Source organism: Scomber scombrus, chromosome 8, assembly GCF_963691925.1.
Source record: "Scomber scombrus chromosome 8, fScoSco1.1, whole genome shotgun sequence".
In the NCBI taxonomy this organism is placed as follows: Eukaryota; Metazoa; Chordata; class Actinopteri; order Scombriformes; family Scombridae; genus Scomber; species Scomber scombrus.
The window spans coordinates 9,099,674-9,117,919 of NC_084977.1; the positions used below are offsets into that span (position 1 = coordinate 9,099,674).

Below are 18,246 nucleotides of genomic sequence, written 5' to 3' on the forward strand. Positions count from 1 at the left end.
CAGGCTGAAGAGGTAAGAGCTGATAAAAATGTTTCAAAAACGAATGTACATGTACAGGCTATCCAACTGTTCAGATTACTCCAACCACGTACATCTATGCTCCTCTCCATTATTTCAACCATTTACCATAATTATTATTGATGAAGTATTTTCCTCTCATGTCCTTAGTGGGGACGCATCAGGACATTAGCGTTTACCCTACAAAAGATATGTGGTCACATGCGTCCCAGACCACCTCGGCAAGCTATTGGATCACAATGCGTCTCAGAGGTAATTTACACTGGTATTTAGTCCTGTCCACTTGTGATCGGATCACCCAAGACGCATGTTAATGTCAGGTGTAAACAAGGTCAGATACAGTTACAAGAGAGAGCTGACCACACTGAGGACTAAGGTAAGAGACCTGCAACATGACAGAGATCAACATGGCACATGGCATCCACCCTGACAGTGGACATAAAAGCTAGTATCTGTGTAAGATGAATGAACCGTGGTCAATTTGAAGTTGTTGGAAATGTTATTTTAAACAATTGAAACATCTTATAATTAAAAACAAATTTAAAAAGTTATATTGCTGGACATAATTTGCACCTGTCAATTGACTTTATACAGTCTATGGTGCAAGTCACCTTCCACTCCTCTCTTTCTTAGCCAAAGCAAAAGCACAATACTGTGAATTATCATTATTTCATGCATTTGCAAATACAACTTTTTTTTTTATTGATTTACTTCTCATCTAAGATGCAGACAGTGAGGGTCAGATTGATGCAACAGAGGTCTCAGGTCAGCTGTAGTGGCATGGATATTTTTCAGAGTTATAACAGCAAGCATCAGGTCTCAGATTGATGTCAAACAAGAAAAGAGCAATTGTCAGTGCACCTTAGGTACATAGACTACGTTGTGGTTTCCCAAGAAATCTTTATTGGCTTGTACGAAGCACTTGGAACAAGTCGAGCAGCAATGTCCTTTTGAGATTAAACCTGGATCTGGATTGCAGGGTCAAACCTATGATGGTGCAGCCAATATGGCTGGAGTTACACAGGAGCGCAGGCAATGTTGAAGAGAAAGCAGCCATTGGCTCTTTATATTCAAACTATATTAACTTCATTCATCTCCTTTGAGAAGAAGCAGAATATGAAGGACAGTCAACACCAGGACAAAACAAAACCATAGCAATGAAACCTCTGTGTCCGACCAGGTGGATGGTTGACGAGGAGGCTATTACTGCTGTTCTTGGTCAGTATAAGAGTGTGTTATTGAGCTTGGAGGAAATGACACATTGTAGTTCGGACACTGGAGTAAGGGCAAATGGGCTCCTAGACTATTCAGATAGGGAAAACTGGCCTTAGACTATTTTTAGCATCAGAGGTAACTGAGGAGATGAATTGCTTAAACAAGAGAAAACACAGACATTTGGTGGCTGCAGCCGGATATGTGAACTCCACTCTGCAAAGTAAAAGGAGTGAGGAACACTTTCAGAGAGTGTTTGACAAGGCATCATCTATGGTGCACATCATGGATAATGAGGCTACCAAAAAGAGCCCTTGAAAAGAAACATTAGTGGAGCAGCAGGCCAAAATCCCCAGAAGAACATTACAGGGTGTTACAAGGTGTTAGATACTGTGGATATGCAGTTGAAAGAACAGTTTAATCAGGCCGATATGCAGCTGTTACACAGATTACAGAATGTTCTCCTTACTGGAGGAAAGGAATGATGTTATCTATCAGAGTTACAAAGAGAATCTCCAAGTAGCCATGTTCATCTCAAAGAACAAGTACAAGTCCAACAGTAAAGCTGCAGATATTCTACAAACGATGCCTCTAGCGGTTTGTTTTATGAGGTTCAAAGTCTTGTTAGGCCACTGTTGGTTATCCTTGTGGCTTCAGCTGAAGCTGAAAGAAGCTTCAGTTAATTTAGGAGACTAAAAAACTGGCTGAGGTCACTAATCTCCACAGTGTGCCACCATGTCCACCAAGAAAAACTTGATGCCATCGATCTCAGAGCTGTTTGTTTGGGCCAGTAAATGACAAAAAGACATAAGCTGGGTAATCTGAAAATGAATAAATACCAAATCAGTGATCAAAACAGTAAATAACATAATGTTTCCCAGTTTTAAACAAATGTGGGAGTCAACATTAAAAGGTAGACAAAAAACTGCAGCAGTGAGTCTCAGGGCCAGCAGATGCTAACTTGAAGAAACTCTTCATAGTCCTGCTTGTAGCAATTGTCTCCCCTGAGGGCTGAAAAAGACATTCTAATCAACCTTTAAACACTCCTTTCAAACAAAAGGTCAGCAACAATCAAGCAAATATTTAGAAGATTGATTGATTGTGAAAATAATCATTAGTTGAAGCCCTACAGTAGTTCTCAATAGCAAACTTCTCACAAAATGTAATTTACCCTATGTACATGTATAGTTTATGAACACCCAAAAGCTACTGTTTGCACTCATAACCAAAACCTGAGTTCATTAAGTAAAGTGCAACATGGTCCTTGGAGATGATTGTTCATTGAACTATTCAAGGCCAAAATATTATTAACATCTACCCGTAAGATTTAACATCTAATCTCCTCAAATACAAATGAGTAATTCATTGTGCAACCCTAACAAAATTAGAATAATGGGACAGGTAAAAGTCACAATACTCACATAGTTTATCAAACAGTGTACAATGAAAATTTAACAATGAATGTTTCATTTAAGGGGGCAGTTTAAAAAGAATAGAACATACAATGAGGGGAACGTGGTTTAGATCTGTTGTTTTAAAGCTGAAACTTGTTCCAGGTTTTGTGTTTTCAGGAGCCTCTACTTCAGCTCTAACTCCATCTGTAAAGAGATAAAGATGTTCTCTGTTAAAAATAGACTACATTTGAAAAACTGTGAGGCTGATAAAATAACCTCTCCTATACTTTCTTTCGCAGTTTTTCTTTTTCAGATTTCCAGCCATCTTTGTTTTTTTTTTACTCTGCCAGCAGTCGTCAGCGTTTGAATCATGTATTCATATTCATTCATAATAATCCTCTCTCTCTCTCTATTTCTCACTCTTACACCTGCTCTCTCTCTCTCTCTAACTCACAAACAGACAGGAAAGCACTCTTGCAAAGTCACATGTACACACACACACACACACAAACACACACGCATGGACACTTGAAATTACATGATTACTTTAAAACAAAATCGCACGCATGATCGACCCTCCTGACAAGCAAACAGCTCTACACGCAGCGTTGCTCATGTAATAGCGGCTCGAAGACCGGCATAGTTCATCTTTATGTGTAATTTGGCAGTGATGAGTGAAGACTTCACCTTGGGATGAGGTTACCAAAGTAGGGTACGCATTTAAACAAGTTCCCATACAGCTGTAAGAACTCCTACAGGTTTGTGTTGATGTTGATGCAGGTAGGTATCACCACATTTATGCACTTTAAAAATCACATAACAAATTACCATAACAAGCACGTAAGGATACTTGAGTCAATATATGTTTGAAGAGGTTTTCTGTTTATTTCAGTTTATTGTTTGATGCCTCAGAAGCTCTTAAATGTTAAAGAAAATAAGAAAAACTCCAAGAAGAAATAATTCAGCTTGTACATATGTAGATGTATTCATGTCTGTGTGTATATGTGTGCGCGTGCAAGTGCATATATATGTGATTCTGTTATACTGACAACACAACAAATATGGATCTAAAAAACACTGATTATGCAATCTCCAAGCATATTAAAGGGCTGCATGAAATGCCATCCAGATAGCAACTCAAACATTTCTGATTTCAAAAAGAAATAGCAAATGCTATCGGCCTTTAATCACCAGTGTGAATGTCAAATGTAGATTACACAGATGTAATCACCTTCCCCTGACGCTGCACCACCGGTATGAAAAGCCCTTTTGTTTGCAAGTGACATCTGCATGTCATCTGCTGCGTGTGTCACCGGGGCTCCCTCATCGGCGTGGTGGCCTCCTGACACAACTAGTTGATTCAGTGGGGACACCTCTCACCTGCAGAATTTGTGTACATCTCCCAAACTGACTGCGAGCAGGGCCTGGATGGTTTGGTTGATACTGTATCTCAATCTTTCAGTCCCTCTTTGCCAAAAGCGAAGGGGTTTTCTGTGATTATTGCAATCCACCAAGGTTGAAGTTATTGTTTTTGTGCCAGCATCAGTTTGTAGGAACATCAACATCAGCACTGACTACAGACCTTTGACATTCACAAAACAGATTGACAGTAAGTGCCAGAATAGCAAAAACCTGTGGGTGAATCATGCCTACAGGAAAGCACAACATGAGGTAAAATAGAAACATTGAAGAACGTTAATGGTGGTGTGTGAGTCTGTTATGTGTGTGTGTGTTTGTGTGTGTGTGTGTGTGTGTGTGTGTGTGTGTGTGTGTGTGCATGTGCAGTGCCTGGATGTACATTATATGTTGGGCTGAAAAAGGAAATTATTTTTACGGTCATAGTGGCCCCAGTATGCACTATGTCATCTTATTAAATGCAACGGCATGAACAAAGTCACAAAATATTTACCTTAACATAGAAATCTAATTAGGTAAAGATATTTTTTTATCATTTAGGGCTAAAGATTTCACACAAATGAGTCTCAGAAAGTAATTATCAGTCATAATTTGTCCCTCTCAATGATAATATTAGAGATTATTTTGAATGAGTTGTCTTTTATTCTGTGTTTTTGTTTGTGTAACTCTCATGGCAACAGCTCAAACAGACCAACACTCTTACTGACTTACTGTAAACTCCTCCACCGTTTTCTCTGATGGCAAAATATAATAATGTCCTTTGTTTATTTCCATATTAAAACAATAACTCCTTAAATGAAATTGTTGCAGGAAGCAGCTCAGTACAGTGTGGCTGTGCAACATATAATATCCATGAGCAACAATGTAAGTTATCACCAAACATTAATCTTCTCCCACCACTGGAGGAAAGAGAGTAATGTCCAGGGACATTCGTGATGACTAAGACACAGACAAGACAGCAGCATGCTTAAAGACACTGCAGAGACCTGCACAGTGATTTCAAAAGTTTATGATTTTCTTGATGACTAAAACATTTTTAGATATAAGCACATACATCACACTGTTTTTTAAATATTTCTGTTGCAGTGTCAAATTTGATATCTGATGTCACTGATGTCTTTTCTATCAGATGTCTGACTCACCGTGTTGACTCATTACATGAGTAACACTGACAACAAACAGACATCGAAGATTTTTTTTTTTGAAAGAACACAACATATACAAAACATGGTATCTGCAGAAATGATAACTATTATGTGGATGAACAATGCCACCTGGTGTCCTGAATGACATTTGTTGGCATCGTCTCAAATTGTGATCCAGAAAGTGATGTCATATTTTAGAGGCTAGAAAAATGTAAAACTTACGTATATACCTACAAAAGACTTATTTATCATCTCTGTTTAGAACAATAATAATGAGAAACAGTTGCAGTTATTGCATATATCTTACAACAGAGACTACAGCCACTGTATCTTCTTTAGTCATGCAGGACATTTGAGGCTGCATTCAAAGGCTGCAGCTCATCACATTGATCAGCTGGCTTCCTACAGGGCCAGGCGCATCTCCGAGTGATCCCACCCTGGACACAGTACTCTTTGAACTTCTTCCCTCAGGAGAAAGGCTAACATCCATAAAAACCTCCACCAGCAGACACAGAAACTGCTTATTTCCACAAGCTGTTGTCCTACTAAATAGCTCAACTGTACTGTTATCAAACTAGACTTTACATATTGACTCTCTCCTTTAATCCATACATACATACTTTAATTATTTATGCACATGTCAAATTTAATCTTTGCTCCTTTGTACAGTCAATTTTTTATTTCAAGTTTTATATCCCATTTCAAAAATATTACTATTCCATTCTGTAAATTTAAATTTTCAAATAATTTCATTTCATTTTTAGTACTACTTTGTTTATTCAATTATTATGAAGTGTGATGTTAAAAGCTGAAGCCTCCAGTTACAGTGAAGTAGAAACATCTTGTGCCCAGCAGTTAAACTTTTGAAATGACAAATACACAATATAGGCAAACATCACATATCACATCATGTATACAGTCTATACAGTTCAACAAACTAACTAGATAAATACTTGAGTGATTTAAAGAAAGAGTTCAGTTCAAGGAGGGGTAGTGCAATTTGGGGTGATGTTTTGGAGAATTTGTATTTATGAATAAAGAATTTGGCATGAAGAATTACAACATTTATCAGATATGCTGCAGCATTATTCTCTGAGTTATGAGCTTTAGAGAGGTGAGACTCCAGATCAGTCCAAAACGTTTGGAGATATTTCACATTCACAGAACAAGTGTGAGATCGTTTCTGTATGATGTTTACAAAAAGTGCAAGAAGCATCAATATTCATTAACTTACCAGTCAGATAATTAGTGGGGTAAATGTTATTCAATATTTTGAAGTGCAGGAAAAATTGCCTCTGGGTACAGTCTTATTTCTTCTTTCTTCCTTTGCTTATAAGATTGCTTATTGTTACACTTTTTATCTGTTAGTTCAATACCATCCTACATTTGAAAAGGCTGTCAGATCTCTTTTTTCACCATAACTTAAGTGGCTTTTCACAAGTTCAATTCATTTATTAAAGATGACAGGACCGGGTGATGGTGGATGTTGACAGTGTCTTGGTCACATGACAGCTCCGCCTCTCACAACCAGGAAGTGAGGGCGGTGCTTTGCAAAGGGCTGGTGGACTCACAAAAACAAGGTAACCGCTCCTTATGATTTGTACCTCTGTTAAAATACAAATAGAGTAGATTTGGATTAAAAGTATATAGCGGTTGAGTTGTTTATCGAGCAGTAATGCATCCATTGTTCGGGCAAACTAACGTAATTGAGCTAAAGGTTAGCCTGTTAGCTCCGTGAAGCTAGCAGCTAACAGAGAGGACGTCAGTCAGCTGTTGTGATGAGGACATTTCTTTCAGGAAGGGCCTCTTTCTTTTTACTGCTGCAGTAGCCCGCACCATTAGCTACACTTATTAACGTGTTTTAATGCTTTCTGTGGTCACTCTGCTCTAAAGTGAATGTGTACAGCCTCTGAATAGAGTATACACATTCATACAGCTATTGTCAGATGGAGTTAGAAAGTCTCTGAAAATATCTTCCAACATTGTCATGAAATCAATGGTTATAATTTTTCTGGATTGTTTTAGATGAGATGAGTTTTTTAAATGAACATTGCTGTTGACTGCTGAGTGTTGTGGATTTTTTGATTGATGCTGATGTGGTGCTTCGCTGTTTTTGTGAGAAGGGGACATTCAATTTCCCCTCCAAGGGATTAATAAAGTACTTCTTATCTTATCTCATCTTATCTTGTGTTGTCACTAGCAGAACTGGCTTTTTGCTGAGTGCAATTAATATTTAATATAACAGTAACATCATGTAGATTGTTTTTAAAGTGGCTTATTAGGACATGATTTAGGTTACAAAATGTAGTTAATAACACTTAATAGCCAGTGTTTATCTATGTATAATCCCTACAGTAATATGTATATTATCTGCTATGTTCAGGGTTCCCACGGTCGTGAAATTCCTGGAAAAGTTATGAAATTAGAAGAACTGGATAAAAGGATATAACGGATATAAGACAGGCTGCATGAACTTTAGCCCCCCAACTTTACCATGTCAAAAATCAGTAGATTCATTTAATATGGATATACTAATCATCGGCTTCTACACTTTCAGTTTTTTAATATCTTCTAATATGTGATCTGGGGCCAAACACTTCTTCTGGATGTAATTATCAAATGTACCCATCATTTAGTGAGATCAAAATTTCATAACACCTGTTAAAAAAGCACCAGAATACAATAAATAACATTTACACTGTTGTAAATGTTCTGGGGGAGGACCCTTTGTTAAACTACATGGAAATTGGGTAAAATATTATGGAATATTTATGGAAAAGTTTTGAAAATTCATTGGTAAACATGTGTGGGAACCCTGTATGTTTTGTATGACAGCATCCCACCATGACAGCCATCAAGCACGCTCTCCAGAGGGACATCTTCACACCCAACGATGAGCGTCTCCTCGGTATTGTTAATGTCTGCAAGGCGGGGAAGAAAAAGAAGAACTGCTTCTTGTGTGCGACGGGTGAGTGTGTAATAACCATCAGAATGGCTGTACGTAACTATTAATGATATTGCGTAAGTGCTTCAGAAATAATCTGCTTTCTTACTTCAGTCACCACAGAGAGACCCGTGCAGGTGAAAGTGGTGAAGGTGAAGAAATCTGACAAAGGAGACTTTTACAAACGACAGCAGACCTGGGAGCTCCGAGATCTGACAGAAGTAGATGCCAAAGATGCAAGCAAGGTCAGAGAAGTACCATAGAGAGATGTAGAGGTGTTACAGTCAGTGAGATTTGTACATTTTGATGCACTTCCTCTGTCTTTTTCATTTAGTTCCCATAAGTATGTTGTTTCTCCTAAATTCAGCACTCATAGTCTGTCTTTGATTCTTCTGGTTTAGGAAAATCCAGAATTTGACCTTCACTTTGAGAAGGTATACCGGTGGTTGGCCAGCAGCACAGCCGAGAAAAACTCCTTCATCTCCTGCATTTGGAAGTTGAACCAGCGATATTTGAGGAAGAAGGTGGAGTTTGTGAATGTCAGTTCTCAGCTGCTGGAAGGTGCGGAAACACTCTCGGCCTCTTTGTCCTGTTTTGAGTATATTTGTTTAAAGGCGTGTTTTTTTAAACCTACAGCGTTGACCTTTTGTGTGTATCGGTCATGACAATCTAATTGAGCCCAGAAATCAGAATCAGCTCTGGTTTCTTTGATTTTTATTAATAGCATGTTTTTAAAGTATTCAACCTCTTCTGGTGTGGCTCTCTGTGTTAAATTCTTCTTTATTCTCACTTTTCTCTCTTTAAACTTTCTCTGGCCAGAACTTCCTAAAGCGGAAGGTTGGTAGGACTTCACTTCCCACCCCCCAACCCCCCACCCCCTTTCACTCCTCTTCATTGTTATCTCATGACTTCAAACCATCATTCTCATTAGAGACTCTCACCTCCTCAAAGCTGCTGCTGCTTGATTTTTTTATCACTAAATAAAGACGGGCATGATTCATTTTATGTTTTTTTTAAATAATCATAACACACATTTAGGTCATGTTATTACTTCACTCTTCACTCATGTTAATTCATAGGTTTATTTACTGACATGTATTCATTTATGTATGTAAGTTGATGCAAACTTGTTGCCCATATTGTTCCAGAGCAAAGTCAAGTGCAGGTGTTAGTTCATGTCTTGTGCTTTTATTTGTTTTGAAGTGGTCTAGAAGTCATTTAATAGCAACAAGTTCATTTACCTGATAAAATATAGACATCAGTCCTTTATTTCATTTAATGTTGCCACTTCCAAAGGTTGTTTTTGGTGTTATGGCGTTTCATAGCCTGTATTTTAAAATGCAAGGTAAATCTATAACTGATGGTAAATGAGTACAATTTTACAACCTAGTCGAAATGCTTTTTACGACTTAAATATTCTGAAATAGTTTATGCCCTTGTAAAAGAACCATTTCTTCAGTAAGATCAGTGAAGAAATGCCCTCCCCTATCACTGAATGTGTTCATGTTTGCAGTAGTCTCTACGTGAAGTGTAGGAATCATGTTTGAAGGCACCAGAGTGTCTTCAACCGAACTTTGTATTTGTGCTCATGTCTCGCACGTACCGTTTCCGTTTCTTTTCCCGCGTGGAACAGAGTCGGTGCCTAGCGGCGAGAGCCAGAGCGTTGCCGGGGGCGACGAGGACGCTCTGGATGACTACCAGGAGCTGAGTACCCGTGAAGAGCAGGACATCGAGAGCATGATGGAGATGTGCGAGTACGCCATCTCCAACGCCGAGGCTTTCGCAGAGCAGCTTTCCAGGGAGCTGCAGGTTCTAGATGGGGTAAGTGAAACAACTCCAGAAAATTATAAAATAAAAGACAATGTTCTTACTGTTCGCTACTGTCTTGTTTTTTTCTTTTTAAGTTCAATGCCAATCCTGCCTTACAACACAACACATTCATACCGTCTTAATCTCTTCTTACTTTAAGGCCAATATCCAGTCCATCATGGCGTCGGAGAAGCAGGTCAACATCCTGATGACGCTGCTGGATGAGGCTCTGTCTGAGGTGGACACCATCGAGGGGAAGCTGAGCAGCTACGAGGAGATGCTGCAGAGCGTCAAGGAGCAGATGGACCAGATCTCACAGAGCAACCGGCTCATCCAGATCAGCAACACCAACAACGGCAAACTGCTGGACGAGATCCAGTTCTTAGTGGTCAGGAACACTTCTTGAAATCCTTTCTATGTTCACTGAATCGAGTAAAGTGCTTAAAGTGCTTAAAGACTCAGCTGAACTAAAGCCAGTTAACAGAGGTCTATATTTCAATGTAGATTAGGATGAGTTTTTAAAAAAGGTTAAGTTCTGCAAACAAATGTGGATTTCAAAGATAAATATAAATGAAAATGAGCAAAATATAACTCACCATGATGATGTGCTATGCTTTGAAATCTGCTATGCTCCTCGTGGAAACCAACAGGAGAAGAATACTAAGTGTTGTGCTTGATTTTTGACTTTGCTTTGTGTCATTCTTCATGTAGAACTACATGGATTTGTCAAAGGGACACATCAGAGCCTTGCAGGAGGGAGACCTGACCTCCCCTAAAGGTATTGAGGCCTGCATCAACGCTTCTGAAGCTCTTCTGCAGTGCATGAACGTGGCCCTCCGACCAGGTTAGTTCACACACACGGTCAAATAAGAAGAAATTTCAAGCCATATTAAAAAAAAAAAAAACAATGTGCGTACAAGTATATGATTAACACAAATGCTGATTGATAATTTTCTGCAGCCTTTAAGTGTCTTTGTTGTGTGATTTCTTTCTGTAGGCCATGACAAACTGTCTGCTGTGAAACAGCAGCAGCACCTGTTCACTGAGCTGAGAGATACGTTTGCTCGCCGCCTCACCAATCACCTCAACAACGTGTTTGTTCACCAGGTAACAGGCTCACTATCATTACACTAGTTATAAATAGTCTGAAAGCAGGTGTAGCAGCGCTCTACTGATTGTGTGGCAGTTTCAAATGGTAAGTTATTCAAGAATATATTTTTAGGTTGGATTGTCTTGACTTTCTGGTGTTGTGTTTGGGTCTTTTGTGGTTACAAAAGTGTATAGAAATAAAGTCTGCCATAAAGATAATGTGTTAGTGGTGCAATAAATGACATAAAAGTAATTAAGCTGCAATCTTTAATGCTTTATCTGTATCGAACTATTGAATTGATTTGACAACAGACATGATATTTATAAAACTCTAAGTGCCATTTAAGAAAGAACAGGGATCAGGAAGGGTTTATAGGGTCAGACCTCGTTTTGTCTCTACACTTATTGAGCCTGCTGCACTATGGAGGGCCGCAGCCTCTCCTGTTCTTTTCCAGGCTCTCTCTCTCTCTTTCTCTCTCCCCTCACGGACTTCCTGTTTACCTCCTGGGCTCCCTTGTGTCGTTTCCTTCCAGTTGTGTCCCTTCTATTCTATTCTTGACTCTCTGTGTTGCTCACTTTGAATCATCCCACTCTGCTCTCTGTCTCTGTGTCAGTTCAACCACTTCAGTCACTTCAAAATGACCATCCCTCAGTTCTATAGGTCCTCCTGTCTGTCACTTCCAGTGAGTACCCTCACAGCAACCCCCTCACGTGCCCCCCCCCCCCCCCCCCCCCCCCCCCCCCCCCCCTTCCCCTTTTGCAAATGTTTGACCTCTCATGACTCACCCCAACATACATGTCATGTCCCATCAGACAACCCAGGCCTTCCACCACGGCACATTATTTACTGCATGGGATATGTTTCTAACTACTTAATGTCTGTCATCTGATCTCAAAGCTGAAGAGGCTCCCTCCATCTTTCTCCTCCTTCACCAACTCTCTGCGCTCAGCTACGGGCTTTTAATGTTTGGGTGCTAACACGGCTTTGTCGCAAAAGGTCTCATATCATGAAATCCTGTGCCTGTCCTGCCCTGCGTGCATGTGTCTTGTAGCACAACCATTATAACACTTAGGGGAGATGAGGAGAACGTCAGTATGTCAGTAACAGTTCGGCTTTTCAGTAAGCTTGTCTGTGAGCCGAGCTGAAGAAGTGTCGGAAATTTGGAGTTACGAATATTTCTGTGTGTTTACCTTAGAAACATCTGGTTTCTTGGTAATTTGAGGTAACATCGTCATCCTATCCACAAGTGTGTGTGTGTGTGATAGGGATACAAGGTAAAGTTGCCTCATGTGTGTGTTGAGTGTTTACAACAAGATGGAATGGGGATTTATAATAAGCTAGTCTGTACTCTTTTTTTTATTTTTATTTTTTTATTAAATCTACATATTTCTAATTGTCTCTTCTCACTTTGTCATTCAGGGTCATGACCAGAGCTCCACCCTGTCCCAGCACACAGCTGAGCTGACCCTGCCCAAACACAGCCCCCTCCACAGGGACCTACTGCGCTATGCCAAGCTGATGGAGTGGTTGAAGAACACCCACAGGGAGAAGTACGAGGGTCTCTCCAGGGTCAGTGCTTTAACCAAGCTATGTGCAGGTTTTGAAAAGTCTTAAAGGCATTGATTTAGGTTTCCTCATAAAAAAGGGGCGTCTATTACTCGATATATATATATATATATCGAGGCCTCACCAAGTTAAATTTAAGATTTTTAAAGACATAAAGACATAAAATGCAATTTAATACCTGTTTCATAGTCAATACTCGATATATATATATATATATATATATATATATATATATATCGAGTAATAGACCTCTGATTTTAAATGAATTAGTTATTTTTTTATTGATTAATCATCCATTATTCCATCAGTTAATCCACGCTTGTTCCACTTCCAGGTCATGTAAATGATTAATTAGTTACGTTATTGAGAATGATTGTTATGTACTACCAGAAAGTAATGACAAAAGTGAAATAAATATAAATAAGTTGAGATTTATTTCACATTGCATTTGGTAAATAATTCTAGGCTTTATTATCCGTAATGGTTTTGTTGATATCTTTCATACTTTGACTATGAAACAGGTATTAAATTGCATTTTATGTCTTTATGTCTTTAAAAATCTTAAATTTAACTTGGTGAGGCCTGCAGAAGCCTTTTTATCTGACATAAATACTTATCTCTCTTTTTCAGACCTATGTTGACTATATGAGCAGACTGTATGAACGAGAAATCAAAGACTTCTTTGAGGTCGCCAAGATAAAGATGGCGGGTACAACCAAAGAGGCGAAGGGCAAGTTTGGTAAGAGCAGCGGTTCATAGTTATAAAGCATGTTTGTCTTCTGCAGTTAAAGTGTGATTAGGAGTTTTAGTAACATTTGTTTTTGTCATTCATTTCCTTTTTTTTGTTATGTGTACTTCTCTCAGATATTTCTACTTTTTATCAAAATTGAATCTTACTGCACCTCTAGTTTATTTTGTCACATTATTTATACTGCTTGATTACAGAGAACTTCAAGTATTCTTCATGTATAAATATGAAGACAAAGCCCAAATCCTTCACAGCCTTTTCTGCAGCTCACCTGTTCCTAAACAGATTGTCTCCTAATTAATGTTTGCTTCCAAAGTGTAAAAGTCCTGCTTCTTGTTTCACCTTGTTATGATGATGTCTCTTCTTCCCTTTTTATCAGGACTCAACATGCTAAATTCTCTACTGATTTAAAGTCCCTCTCCACTCAAAAATGCATATGTTCAGTTGGATGTTTAAGCTTCACTGTACAGAATGATGTATGTGCAGAGTTTGACACTAGAAGTCTGTTTTCACTTTCATCTACTGAAAGTGGAAAGTTTCTCTGTGCTCTCCCCTAAATGCAAGTTTAAGAGCAGGATTTGTGACATCACAACTAGTTTGGAGCCAATCCTGGTTGAGTATTCAACTTGCACAAGTGTGATGTAGAAACATGAAGCTTCTGGTGCACAAACACTGAGAATGAAATTTACAGTGAAGTAAGAGAAATATGGTGTCCAGCAGTTCAAATTTAGAAATGAAAAGAAGATTGCATATTCATAGTTTTTTAAATGAGGGAGAAGAAGGACATGTCATTTTAAGGATTTAAACTTGAACATTCAGTAGAGTATTTTATGTACATCTTAGAACATGTCTGGAGGGGATCTTTAAATATTTAAAATCTGTACAGGACTGTCTTTTGTCAGAATTATCAAACTCTGCTTTCTGCACTCTGTATTAGCTTTTCCTTCAGAAAACAAAAAAAAAGAAAAAAAAGAATTTGTTTTCCAAGCCCACTGCAGTGCACGTCAGTATATGTAACTCTGTACATCTAACATCTTAGCCTCACCGCTGCCATGCTGCATGTTTTAAGCCTAACCTGTCTCTGTCTTTGATGCCTGCCTTTCTAACTGGCTGCAGCCACACTTCCGCGGAAAGAGAGTGCACTCAAACAGGAAACGGAAAGTAAGTACGACATGAGGATGGAGCAATTTCCACTATCAATTAGCCACTCTGCTTCTTACCACTGGGCTGTACATAACTGCAATAGAAAGAATCCTGTGCTCAAAGCCCTTCACTACCTGAAACATAACCACTTTAAGCTCTGCAAACCCCTTACCCTTAAATGAGCCGGGTTGATTTTGTCCTAAATCAACAGCATTAATATCCAAATCATTTCTGATGATGTGACGACTCAATTTTCTTGAATACTGTCATAATTGACTTATATAAGCATGTGGGTTGGATGACTTTCTCTAAGATTTGTGCTATTTCTCCTCAAACTCATTGAATAACTCTGCATTTGTTGTGCTCAGGCCTGCACGGCAGCTCTGGGAAGCTAACAGGCTCAACATCAAGCCTGAACAAGCTGACAGTGCAGGGCTCCAACAGCCGGCGTTCCCAGTCCTCCTCGCTGCTGGACATGGGCAACATGTCGGCCTCTGACCTAGACGTGGCTGACAGGACCAAGTTTGACAAGGTGACGCTGCAAGAGATGCACGGATCTAATCTAACCATCAGAATGTGGCGTGGACATAAAGCCGTTGCTCTTTACGTTGAAATTAAATCCACAGTGTTTATTTTCTAATTTTGCAGATATTCGAGCAGGTCCTCAGTGAGCTGGAGCCTCTGTGTCTTGCAGAACAAGACTTCATCAGCAAGTTCTTTAAGCTGCAGCAGCACCCGACAGTTACACCCCCTCTCGCTCAGGTGAATCTGTGTTCACATAACCGGAAATAGCTGCTACAGCAGGATCATACAGCTTGTCACCTACTGATGTGTAGTCTTTCATAGCATAGAAAATTGAATTGGTTTAAATCCAAAAGAATAATGTGAGTTCATTTTGCATCCGTTAATGCAGTCATGTGTGATGGCTCCTGAAATTGGAACATTTTTTTCTGTCCTGGAAAGCATGAAATAATACAGCAATAAGCGACGCTGCCATGTTTTCAGTTCCAGCATTGTTCATAGATTGATTGGATTTGTGATGTTTTATGTCTATTGTCCTATCAGCCAGAAGCAGAGGAAACAGACGGCAGCATGCCATCAAGAATGCCTCCCCAGGCAGAGCACAGACATTCCCTTTCATCAGAGTGAGTGGTTGCACATCTTTATCTAACAGTTCTGCTCACGTCCAGAAACACATTTCATATTTAATTTCTCCTTTTCTCCTCTTTTTCCACAACTTTCTGCCTCATTCCCCCTCTTCTCTCTCTTCTAAAGGAAAGACATGGTGCGGCTGATGATGAACAAAATCTTCCAGAGCATCGAGATGGAGCTCAACAGCCTCATCGCTTTGGGTGACAAGATTGACAGTTTCAACTCTCTCTACATGCTGGTGAAGATGAGTCACCACGTGTGGACGGCTGAGAACGTTGACCCGGCCTCTTACCTTAGCACTACTTTGGGAAATGTGCTGGTTACTGTCAAGAGGAACTTTGACAAATGCATTGTAAGTAGAGTCCACGTGATGGATGAAGTCTTTTGACTTTTTTTTGTTGGGGGGGGTTCTGTTTTCTTCCCCTAAATTAAGATTTGTGTATTTCAGATGGACGTGCTTTCACATATTTCAAATCATATGATTTTAATAAGATCTGTCTTTTTTCCTCACAGTCTGGCCAGATAAGACAGATGGAGGAATTCAAGATTTCTAAGAAGAGCAAAGTTGGTATCCTGGTTTTTGTTACTGGGTTCGAGGAGTTTGCCGAGTTGGCTGAAACAATCTTCCGAAACGCAGAGCGCAGAGGGGACCTGGATAAAGCTTATGTCAAACTCATCAGGGCCGTCTTCATGAACGGTGAGAAGCAATAGGTCATCCAAAATCAACCTGATTGGCTGTTGATCATGTGCTGTTTATGTGATGCCCAGAAACAGAGTTCTGAACATTGATTTTCTTTCCAGTGGAGAAGGTTGCTAATGAAAGTCAGAAGACGCCACGGGACGTTGTGATGATGGAGAATTTCCACCACATCTTTTCCACACTGTCACGTCTGAAGATCTCCTGCCTGGACGCAGAGAGGCGAGAGGCCAAGCATAAATACACAGACCATCTGCAGTCCTATGTAATCAACTCTCTGGGTCAGCCTCTAGAAAAACTCAACGTAAGACAGACGGCCGTTCGCAGTTATCACCAAATTAAGTCGTTTTAATTGGCACGGATAATGAGACCAGAGTTGTGTTTGTTTCTTCCTTGCAGCATTTCTTTGAAGGAGTTGAGGCCCGTGTAGCCCAGGGTGTTCGTGAGGAGGAGGTGAGCTACCAGCTGGCTTTTAACAAACAAGAATTGCGCAAAGTAATCAAAGAATACCCTGGCAAAGAGGTGAAAAAGGGACTTGACAACCTTTACAAAAAAGTGGACAAACATCTGTGTGAAGAGGAGAGTCTGCTACAGGTGAGAAATATATATTCTTATGGTGCCGGGTTGGTTTGAAAATGTTCAGCTGATCTCCGGTGACACATTTCTTCTTCTCGTTTGTGAATATTTTTCTGCACTTTCTGATTTACTCCACCAGGTGGTGTGGCACTCCATGCAAGACGAATTCATCCGTCAGTACAAGCACTTTGAAGATTTGATCGGCAGATGCTATCCTGGATCTGGAATCACCATGGAGTTTACCATTCAGGACATGTTGGAGTACTTCTCCAGCATCGCTCAGTCTCATTAGTCCTGCTGCTACACACTGTTTAACAGTGAATCACTACTGCCTCTTACTGGCTGAACATACAGTAACTACAACTGCTCTGAATTGCTTTTGGGACAAAAGAAACATTTCACCTCTCTGTCTCTCTCTCTCTCTCTCTCTCTGTGTGTGTGTGTGTGTGTGTGTGTGTGTGTGTGTGTGTGTGTGTGTGTGTGTGTGTGTGTGTGTGTGTGTGTGTGTGTGTGTGTGTGTGTGTGTGTGTGTGTGTGAGCGTGTGTGTGTGTGTACGCGCGCGTGTGTGAGAGCGTGTGTGCGTGTGTTTTAATGAAAGGGAATTGTGCAGAAGACAGTGATGTATTTTGTGTGTGCCTGTTTCTTTGAAAAGACACTCTGCTTGAAATAGTTAATTGTTTGTTATATTTTCGTCATTTCTTTATGCCACATGTATATAATAAATTTGCAGTTGCCAACCCACCTAAATCTGTGTCGCGTTGTGTGTATATACATCACTGTTGAGCTCATAGATGACATTTTTATGATTGAGCTCATCTGTGGCCTAGCCCCGCCCCTCCGCCTTCTGCCCGGACAACGCCGGTTGACGAAACAAGCTGCCGCAGACGTTCCCCACTTCCATGGCGACGAATCCAAGCCGAAGACCGTCGGCGCTCTTTTCAAACAACTTTACCGCGGAAACATGTTCATTCAAGGGCTGCTTATTATCTAACTTAAACATTAAGCACTGTGTTCTGCTATAATGGATTCAGTACGAACAACTGCTCCAAAAGAGACATTTATGTCGGTGATGTAGCGTTAAGTTGGCGTTAGTGAAGTTAGCTGTCAGCGAAGCAGCATCTCTACGAGCAAAGTAAGTTGAGATAAACCTGAGATTTAAGTCACGTCAAAGCTTATTAACTAACTGACTGTGCTAAACAGACAAACGATGCTTCCTAGCCAGCTAATGATAATGTTACTTGTATCTTACTAGCAGGCAGCCTGATAGCTAAGTAGACATCAGAGATCATAATATTGTCTTAGCTAGCCAGTTAGCAGCTTAAGGTTAGCCAGCTA

General features: G+C 39.9%; 1 protein-coding gene across 2 annotated transcripts; it reads left to right on the forward strand.

Moving 5' to 3' along the window:
* Positions 1 to 6,725: 6,725 nt before the first annotated feature.
* Positions 6,726 to 17,648, forward strand: exoc1 (exocyst complex component 1). Of its 2 annotated transcripts, XM_062424387.1 has the most exons (19): positions 6,726 to 6,765; positions 8,021 to 8,153; positions 8,244 to 8,374; positions 8,531 to 8,690; positions 9,763 to 9,950; positions 10,099 to 10,326; positions 10,650 to 10,782; positions 10,936 to 11,045; positions 12,448 to 12,597; positions 13,225 to 13,333; positions 14,459 to 14,503; positions 14,854 to 15,017; positions 15,134 to 15,247; positions 15,551 to 15,630; positions 15,761 to 15,989; positions 16,151 to 16,334; positions 16,439 to 16,638; positions 16,734 to 16,928; positions 17,050 to 17,648. In XM_062424387.1, the coding sequence occupies exons 2-19, from the start codon at positions 8,030 to 8,032 to the stop codon at positions 17,200 to 17,202; spliced, it is 2,697 nt and encodes an 898-aa protein (XP_062280371.1). In that variant the 5' UTR covers positions 6,726 to 6,765; positions 8,021 to 8,029; the 3' UTR covers positions 17,203 to 17,648. The 2 variants fall into 2 exon arrangements, with proteins under 2 accessions (XP_062280371.1, XP_062280372.1); XM_062424388.1 differs by lacking the exon at positions 14,459 to 14,503.
* The last annotated feature ends 598 nt before the right edge of the window (positions 17,649 to 18,246 follow it).

Coding starts and splice junctions, on each gene's coding strand:
- exoc1 (XM_062424387.1), top strand. CDS start 8,030: ATGACAGCCATCAAGCACGCTCTCCAGAGGGACATCTTCACACCCAAC. Junction 8,154..8,243: donor CTGCTTCTTGTGTGCGACGG/GTGAGTGTGTAA, acceptor TTCTTACTTCAG/TCACCACAGAGAGACCCGTG. Junction 13,334..14,458: donor AGAGGCGAAGGGCAAGTTTG/GTAAGAGCAGCG, acceptor AACTGGCTGCAG/CCACACTTCCGCGGAAAGAG.